The sequence below is a fragment of the Sesamum indicum genome, linkage group LG14 (genome assembly GCF_000512975.1).
Source record: "Sesamum indicum cultivar Zhongzhi No. 13 linkage group LG14, S_indicum_v1.0, whole genome shotgun sequence".
In the NCBI taxonomy this organism is placed as follows: Eukaryota; Viridiplantae; Streptophyta; class Magnoliopsida; order Lamiales; family Pedaliaceae; genus Sesamum; species Sesamum indicum.
Window position 1 is genome coordinate 500,650 of NC_026158.1, and position 9,201 is coordinate 509,850.

General features: G+C 35.1%; 3 protein-coding genes and 1 long non-coding RNA gene across 6 annotated transcripts in view; 3 read left to right on the top strand and 1 right to left on the bottom strand.

Annotated features, from left to right (window-relative positions):
* Nucleotides 566-1,147, top strand: LOC110013111 (the record flags this gene model as incomplete). The annotated part of the gene is made up of 1 exon (XM_020698822.1): nucleotides 566-1,147. A coding segment is annotated over exon 1 (378 nt), but the record flags the coding sequence as incomplete, so codon positions are not given.
* Nucleotides 1,138-4,454, top strand: LOC105176598 (cleavage and polyadenylation specificity factor subunit CG7185-like). Its single transcript, XM_011099460.2, is given in 3 exon segments — nucleotides 1,138-2,563; nucleotides 2,566-2,861; nucleotides 4,103-4,454. Coding segments are annotated over 2 exon segments (1,500 nt in total). The 5' UTR covers nucleotides 1,138-1,152; the 3' UTR covers nucleotides 2,655-2,861; nucleotides 4,103-4,454.
* Nucleotides 8,446-9,201, top strand: part of LOC105176599 (nuclear transcription factor Y subunit B-3-like) — a 1,398-nt gene continuing 642 nt past the window's right edge. Inside the window, exons 1-2 of one of the 3 annotated variants that reach the window (XM_011099464.2) lie at nucleotides 8,446-8,558; nucleotides 9,044-9,201. The exon at nucleotides 9,044-9,201 is cut by the window's right edge and continues 642 nt beyond it. In XM_011099464.2, coding sequence (XP_011097766.1) covers nucleotides 9,053-9,201 — 149 coding nt within the window. In that variant the 5' untranslated portion in view covers nucleotides 8,446-8,558; nucleotides 9,044-9,052. Of the gene's footprint in view, nucleotides 8,583-8,821; nucleotides 8,957-9,043 lie in introns of those variants that run through there. The other 2 variants (XM_011099462.2, XM_011099461.2) reach the window with 2 other exon arrangements.
* Nucleotides 8,637-9,201, bottom strand: LOC110013108. The gene is made up of 2 exons (XR_002288273.1): nucleotides 9,108-9,201; nucleotides 8,637-8,903 (listed from the first exon to the last, which is right to left on the bottom strand). It is a non-coding gene; the product is annotated as an uncharacterized LOC110013108 (long non-coding RNA).

The following is a 9,201-nucleotide window of genomic DNA, read 5'->3' on the forward strand; positions in this document are numbered from 1 at the left end:
GATCCGACTTAACGATCCGACCCGAAAATTCTGATTTTACACGACCTACATCAGTGATTATTTTTATAAAAATAAACAAGTTACACCTATCTAATTTTAGATAAAAAATAAAGAGTACTGTATAACATAGCACAATAAAATTCAAAACGACTATCCAAGCATACGTATATGCTTACTTGAATAGTCTATATTTATTTTAGGGTTAATTACGTTTAAATTTTATCTTAAAATATGAAATTATATTTTTTTTAAAAAAAAATAAAATTATATTTACACCCCTAAAAAATTTACTGTTTTCACTTGACCTGCTTTTGTTAGAATTTAAATAAAAAAATTCTAAAATTAACAAAAAATATATATATAAAATTTTAGTTTTGCACCTCATTTAACGTTGTTATATTATAAGTGTAATTTTAATTTTTTTAAAAAAAATATATAAGTTTATATTTTTAAAGGGGTTTAAGTGTAATTAACCCTTTACGTTGGTATTTTCATTTTGTAACTATTTACATTCATGTTCTAGTATTTGATATTTTGGCATTCAAAAAAAGGAGGGAGAGAGAGATTTAACCCAATATCAGTGGATCCTTCTCTATAGATGTATTTCATAGTGACATTGCAACAGCAGAAGCTTCAAGATCAAGATTAGGGTTTCTCCACTTGGGAGTAAAGAAGGAAGAAGGAACAGTCTTTGTGTTTCTGACAATTCTGGTTTGAGCCCTTTGAGCTGAGATATTGAGGGCCGCTACTGTGATTTTTAAGTTGATTCATGGATGAAAGTGAGGGTGGACATGGAGATTACGGCAGAGATCCCAACGAGCAGTTACACCTGAAAGATGTGATCTCTCCCGTCGTTGACGAGGAGGAAGATGATTGTGGAGATCTCTATAATGACATATATGTTAGCAAGAACTTTCTTCAGTCGATGCGGAATAAGGAGGATTACTTGGGGCAAAGAAGTGAGCAAGTACCGGAGAACAAGGCGGCGGTTGTTACCGGGCCGGTGCCAGTGGTGGAGAATAGAAGTATAGGTTTACAAGATGGGGGGGCTTCGTTTACGGTTCCTGGTGGAGTTGAGGGATATCAGAATGTGGGATATAGGGGAAATAATGATGCGAATGAGATTGGTATTGATAGCCACATGGTGTCTATATGGGAAGTCGTGACAATGTGGGAAACATGAGGAATATGGACGGGACTGGTGGAAATGTACATGGAGGTGTGGGTGGAGGAACTGTTGGTGGTGGGAGTGGAGGAACAATTCTCTTTGTTGATTACTTGCATTGGTGGACAACAGATGCTCAACTGGAAGCAGAACTATGCAAGTATGGGCCAGTGAAGGAGGTGAAGTTCTCTGAAGAGACAGATACTGGGAAGTCAAAAGGTTACTGTCAGGTTGAGTTTTATGATCCAGCAGCCGCCACTGCCTGCAAGGAAGGGATGAATGGGCATATATTTAATGGGCGACCATGCGTAGTTGCATATGCCTCACCCCATACATTTGAGAGAATGGGTGAAGCCCAGGTCAACACGAACCAACCACAGATGGGCCAAACTGCTAATCAGCCACAGAGAGGGCCAGGAGATTTGCCTAGCAAATCTGGTGGTGTTGGTAGCAGCATACAAGGTAGCGGGAATCATCAATCTGGTGGTGATAATAATGGTAGAGGCTTTGGGAGAGGAAATTGGGGTAGAGGTAATTCTCAGGGAGGGATGGGCAATAGGAAGCGAATTGGCACCATGAAGGGCGGGGCAGGTGGAATGGCGATTCGTGGTTTGACAGGTTATGGTAATGGATTTGGACAGGGTATTGGTGCTGTACCTCCTTTCTTGCATCCACAAGCAATGATGGGACAAGGCTTTGATCCTGCTTTTGGAGGCCCAATGGGGAGAATGGATAGTTATGGGGGCTTTCCTGGTGCTCCTGGCCCACCCTTTCCAGGAATGTTACCTTTGTTTGGGCCTGTTGGAAATGTTGGAATGCCTGGTGTGGCTCCCTATGTTAATCCAGCGTTCTTGAGGAGGGGAATGCCTTTGAATGCCATGGGAATGATGCCCACTCCTGGAGTTGAGGGACCTAATATGGGAATATGGCCGGATCCTAATGTGGGGGGATGGGCAGGCGAAGACCATGAAGGGAGAGCAGGAGAGTCTAGTTATGGGGAAGTAGCTGCTTCTGACCATGAGTTTGGAGAAGGAAGTCAAGAAGGAGGGCCAAGGCCAGATGCCATGAAGGAAAAAGACAGAGAACAAGAAAGGGACTGGTCTAGCTCTTCAGAAAGGAGGTCGCGAGAAGATAGAGAAGCAGCTTATGACAGAGATTTTCCTAGAGAAAAAGATACTGGACGTGATCATGATTGGTCAAAAAGGAGACATCGTGATGACAGAGATGGGGGAAGAGACAAGGGAAAGGACTGTTATAGGGACCGCGAGCGTTCGTCAGACCAAGATCGTGGTCGTGAACGTGAGCGAGATCGCCGTAGGGATGATAGAGACCGGTATGCTGATCATCAGAGGTATAGGAATCGTGAGCCTGAATATGATGATAAATCATCAAGAACTCACACAAGTCTAGGTCATCAGACGAGGAAGAACAGAGATCAATAAAAAGAGATGGTGATTCTGGGAGAAAGCGCCGCATAACCTCCGATTAACTCAGGGTCTGTAGAATGTGTCAGGATTTATTTCAGAGAGGAAGCAATTGTGCACTAAACCAACTGCGATACTGGTCACTCGATGTTTTGCTAGCTGGTTTATTGGATGCCTGCCATCAGTGCACTTTGTGAGTTCTAATTACGCCCATTACTTCAGTGTTCTGAGGACTCCTTCAGGAAACAGGTTTTCTTGAACGTACGAGTCAAGTAAGTTGTTCAACTTCAACCTTAACATTCACACTCATGTTTTCCAAATGATAATTTGAACAATTTGTGGTTTTAGTATTTGTTTCACTTGGCTGGCTTGCGACTACTCTGTACTTGATCTTCAAGCTTTAGCAATAGCACATTAGTATAACAACCCCCTCCACTTGCCAGCCCCCATTTCCCCCCTATCTTATGTAGTTGGATAATTGCATATTATATCATGTAACTTGTAAGATCTTACCAGTTTTCCTTCATGATGTTTACTAACAAGTTTGAGTTAGTAAATTGTTGGTTAGCCATCAAACTTTTTAAGCTGGACTGGATGAGGCTTGACTCTTAGTTAGTGCATTTGTCAACTTGAGTAAGTTTTGAGAATAATTGTCCTTTTTCGACTGTCTGGTGATGTCATGGATGTCTATTCCCCTGTCAAAAGTAATCGGTGAAATTGGGATTCATCTGCACTTGAGCATGAACCCGGTGCAGTAGAAACCAAACTATTTGTTAACTGTAACTTAATCAAGTTTTGGGCCTTTATTTAACTTAAGTTAGCATTCCATGACTCCTTTCTTATGGATGTTGTATTAGTCACAGGTTTTGAATCGGGTATGCTTGTTCATTGTGGATTATATTGTTTCAACTGCTGTAACGTGACACGTGATATGAATTTTTCTGAATCTCTTATTATGTTAAATTGAATGTTCAATTCGTTTCTCTAATTCAGAACTAAACAACTTATTAGAGAACATTTAGTGAGAATGAATACTGTTTACTACTGAGAAGCTCAGAAAGGAATGAAGCACGACATGATAATCATATCTCGTTATCCATAACTCACTAAATCTTTCTTTACCCAATGAACACTCTCTTGCTTCCTATCAGTAAAGCCGTAGAAGCTTTCGTTGCATTTATATGGCCTCAGTTCCCTAGAACATGTAGGCACCTCTTCTTAGGGGAGCACTGAATAAGAATGGTTGAAGCGGAGGCAAATAAGTCATATCAAATTGTGTAATAAGGAAAGGAAGATAGCGGGGAGTACTGTATTTCCAAGACATTTCTTGATCTGTTTGCCTTTTGCTTTTAATTACTCCATGACAATTTGCTTTGATACTGATATTAATGTGCTTGCGACTTGCATAGCTGTGATTGGTGTTATCTGACCTTACACTTGTTATAAGCATTACTGAGTTAGACAATTCATGTCATATTGCCAGTGTTTTCTCACATAATTCTTCTGATGCTAGCTGGAAGGAATTGATTTGTGACCTGAAGCTGCCCCTGCTGAAGTCTGGATTATCGCAAAATGGGTAGTGGAACATGAAACCTCTTTAGCCAAGATCCGTTACAGCGTAACCCTTTCAGTTTTCAGACATTTCGTTAGTTCAATGTTTGTGGATAGTACTACAGGTTAAAATGCTGATGTCTGGGATCTGGTTACTGTATGAATGTGATGTAATATCAGAGTAAAAAGGCACACAGTCTTGCGGTTTTCGTCCCCTTTTTCTTATTTTGACTTTGTTGTAATGCTTTTCCCCGCATTTTTTGTTGGGTTAAGCATGTTCATACAGCAGTTTTTCACAAGATCATGTAGATTGTTAACTGTAGAGTTACTAAACACATGTAAATTCGGGCTTCGTATATACAAGTCACCTGTACGTATGTAGACATGGCCTAGTTGTATAGTGTTGTATAAAATCATTCTTTTGACAATCTATGTTGTATCTTTCTTTTTTAACAACACATGTATTTCAGACCACCCCTGTTCAGGCACTCATGTTTACCTGCAAATTTGACTGGATTTCTTTCCAGTTACTTGGAACTTTTATCTTGTGTTTAAATTGACAGAATTGGATCCAAGGATTTCATATCCATAGTAACAAATCCGTCAAATCTATTTGGATAAAGTCATGCCATGAAAGATTTCGATTTTTCAAATTTTTATTTTGAACTATAATGTGTGATATTATATATTATAAATTCATATTAGTCATTTAAAAATTTTCAAATCTTTTCCTCAAATTCAAATTCTCTACGCCAAATATAACATTAGTCAATTTGATGGTATTGTTTCAAAGAGAAGTTGGCTCCATCTTCCATTATTCATCAAAGATTTCTCTCAATTCAATTGATTGAAGTATTTTTGATCCAACATAATACAATTCAAACATATTCTACTAATAAAAAATATATATTAAGATGACAAGCAATCATAACCTCCAAATTTTGATTTGGATGATAATGGGTACGCATATTGTAAGATTTAGATTTGAGATATTGATATACATTAGTAAAAAAATATATATTAAATTGTAATGGTAAAAAAGTAATTAGATATGTAGGAGAAACACCTTAAGCAAATACAACTCATCACACCATATAATTTTCAATACCACTATAAATACCAAAATACTAATTTTTTAATCCAAGTTACCATTCATTTGATTAGACATCACTCTCTTGAGAAGAGCACCCCCTTTACAAAAATTGTATTTCGTCTGGTACGCAATCGCATCATGATAAAAATCTCAATTTTATCCTTTAGCCGAAAATCCTCGACCACATCAGATATTTCTATGATAATCGATTTTGGATATGACATTTGAAGCTTTAGTGGGATAGCACTCTAATCTAGTAGAGTGGTAACTGTCAATTCAACTTATCACATCATACCTCCAATAACTGTCTCTTTCAACTGATTAGTTTTATTAATAATTTTCCATCCTATATATTAAAAAATAGAAATAATTGCACTCACTCTCTTGAAATTTAATGTAATTTTACATAATTTTTTTATAGTTTGAAAAATTATAACTAGCGTCCATAAGATTTGCTTTCATCCAACAAATTAATTCTCATTAGATCAAATTTACTTAATTAAAAAAAAATGAATGAAAATTGATAGTTGCCCATAACTGCTTTAAAACTGACTTATTGTAGATACGCAAATAATTTTTTTCAGATTAAACTACCTCCATATTGGTAAAGATATACCTTCTCACATGCATTAATGTGTGAAGACGTATGAAGTTATATAATCATAAATGATTTACTTGACCTGCTATAAGTCAGTAAATATAGTTTTTTTTTTCTAATTTTTTTGTTAATATCAGTAAATTTGATAATTTTGACTAACAGATGAGCTTATTTGTTAGACAGAACCAAATTTCAAGGGTACTATATATAATTTTTCAAACTACAGGGAGTTTATGTATAATTACACTAACTCTCAGAAGAATGGAGTGTAATTATTCCTAAAAAAATATTCATTTTATCAATGCTCTTCAATTATTCATTTTATATTCTTTTGTTTCATTCAATTAAATAACTACAATAACTTACAAATAACAATCTAATCCGCCTAACTTGACGACGAAAATGAGGCTTCATGACTCTAAGGGTTGTGAACCCTACCAACGTGTAGGATGTTATTTTACTTTAATAGTAGATGTTGATTAGATATAGTTATTTGATATTATTAATTAATATATAATTATTATAGAATAGTCGTTGGTAGTTGTTAGATATAAATATTTGATATTGATGATTGTAATCTACTTATTTAATAAAAGCATAATAATTCATCTTTTTCACTTAAACAAAAAGTATGATCTCTATAAATTAATAACTTGTCTAAAATAATAATTTTTCCCGATCTCGACTTGGGACCAAGGTCTAAATTAATATCTTAATAAAGTAATAAAATAATAATTTTTCGAAAGACCCTTTTATAAACTTATAGTCCCTCCAATATTATAAATTAATAATTTTATAAAATCACAAATATATTTAGAACAACTTAGTGAAATATGTTTTATTGTTGTTGGCTTCTTCGTAAAATTTAAATCTAGTTATATTTCATCTCTAATTCTTCTTACTACAACCAATTAACTCTGAATTAATGAATTATCAATTAACTAATACTTGTTTAAATTAATAAAATTACGTAATTATGATAATATTAATTTTTAAAAATATTACTATATCTCTTTAATTAATTAATTTCTATTCACTCCTATTTAAAATTGTTTTATTTTATAAACTTTAAATAATAATTTATTTTTTTTATATTATAAAATTTAACAAATATAATAAAAATTAAAATTATGCACCTACATGGTATTCTCACTGTAATTTTAGATAGAAGAAAGTGGTGTTGATTTGATTGAAGAAATGATGATGTTGGTGGAAGAATCTTCCCTGAATGAATGCTGATCAACTGTAGAGAAAGACTTGGGAATAATCACACACTTGGTGGTGCAATGGTCAAGCCATGGTTGACTTGACTTCATCATCCCAGAGTAGGCCCCACCACCTCCAAAATTCTATGCTTTCATGTAAAGCTGCATTTTTTCCTAAACAAAAATATCTTATTTTTCTTCCCATCGTCCACAAGTAATCATAGTTTTAAATTTCAGTTCTATTAAACTTTTTTTTTATAATTTTAGAAAAAATAACATTATATTTATTTTTCTCAATAGTATCCCATTTAATATATTTAAATTTAAACATTAATTGAAGAAAAGTGTTTGCTTTTCTTTGATTTATGATCACATTCAACACCATTTTGGTTGCTTAAAGAGTAAGAATATAAAGCCAACAACCATCATTTCTAAACAAATAATCATATGTTACTTAGATGCATCCATCTCCTTCTCAACTCAACTACATAACTTACCTTTTCAAACAAAATCAACATCATTATTTACAAATATTGTATATACATACACATGCATTGCTCGACATCTAATCTGAAATGTTAGTATATATTCAACTGAAAAGGACACAATTTTATTTCTGAGTCTCAAACGAGGGTTATGGGATGGGAAGGAAAGGACATATAATCTCATTCTCACAGCGGATGTCAAATAACAATTTGATATGCACTTATACATCTCACTCTCACATTCTTATGTGATGGATTATATGTTTTAATTCGGATCTCACATGTTTATACTTAAAACTCCAACTCATTATAAAGAGAAGAAGATCTAAGACTTATATATAATTTCAATTTTTACTAGGATTGTAATTATAATTTATATCGATAATTCATTAGGAACAAAAACTTATAAAATATCATTTGAGGTAAATGATATCAACCTCAAGAGGTATAAATTATACTTTTATATAAGATTGGAGATGTTTATATAATTAAATCTAATTTTAAAAAAATATTGAAATAATTTACCCCATTTTATTATTGAAAACAAAAGGAGAAGGGGGTAATAAAATTAATTGGGCCCATAATAAATAGTAAGAATTTTGTAGTGAAATACATAAAATATGACAAGCAAAAATTTAAATTAAAGAGAAAGGTAAAAATTAGGTGAGAGAAATTGACCGTGGTCCACGTAAATCATTAATGAATCCTCATTGGATGATGGATATCCATTCGGAGACCACCACGTGCCAGGTCCGAGGATGGACGGTATAGATCCGCCCACCCACTCCCAATCCTATGGCGGAAAATTCCTGTGGCCGAAGGCAAAGTTATCGACATGCAACGGTCCACAATCGCCCACGTGTCTCATAGGATCGCGTTATTATAGCCTTTGATCCAACGGACCTCACATTCTCTCCACCTCCAAAACCCCTCTCTCTCTCTCCTTTCCCTCTCTCAGCTGAATAAATTAAGCTCCGTCGTCCTGTTACGACTTTCCGGCACCGGAATATTCGTCGGAGATCTCGCTCTAAACCTCGGTTCGCTGTTCTTGTATTGAAGTAGTCTGATTCTTCACTCTCTCTTTCTCTGTTTGTTTTTTCTTTTTTGAATTCTGATTGTTGTGCTAGTCAAACTGGAATTTCAACCAGGAAGGAACCCTCGAATTCTATCTGTGATTGATTGAGATTGAATTTCGTCCGCAATTGGCTTTTCGATTGATTTCTCTTTTGTTTCAGGGGGATAAATCGGTTTTGGTTTTTAGCCCCGACGTTAAATTTCAGCTTTTCTCCTTCAAATTTCTACTGAAAAAGGGTAGCGTTCTTCTCTCAGTCCAGCTCACAACTGCATCGACTCCGTCTGAATTAGCAGTCCGAAGATTATATCTGAAAATTCAGCAGCTTCGATTGAATATCAAAACCTCTTCTCTCTCTACTGTGTGTGTGTATATATATATGTATTAAGCAGTTCTTTTGCGCATACTAGCAGTTTCACAAAGAAATTTATATACAAATAAACTCCGCAGAAAAAAAAAATGGCGGATTCAGATAATGAATCGGGGGGACATCGGGACCACAACGAGACCTCACCTCGAGAACAAGACAGGTTCCTTCCCATCGCCAACGTGAGTAGAATCATGAAAAAGGCTCTTCCAGCGAACGCCAAGATATCCAAGGACGCGAA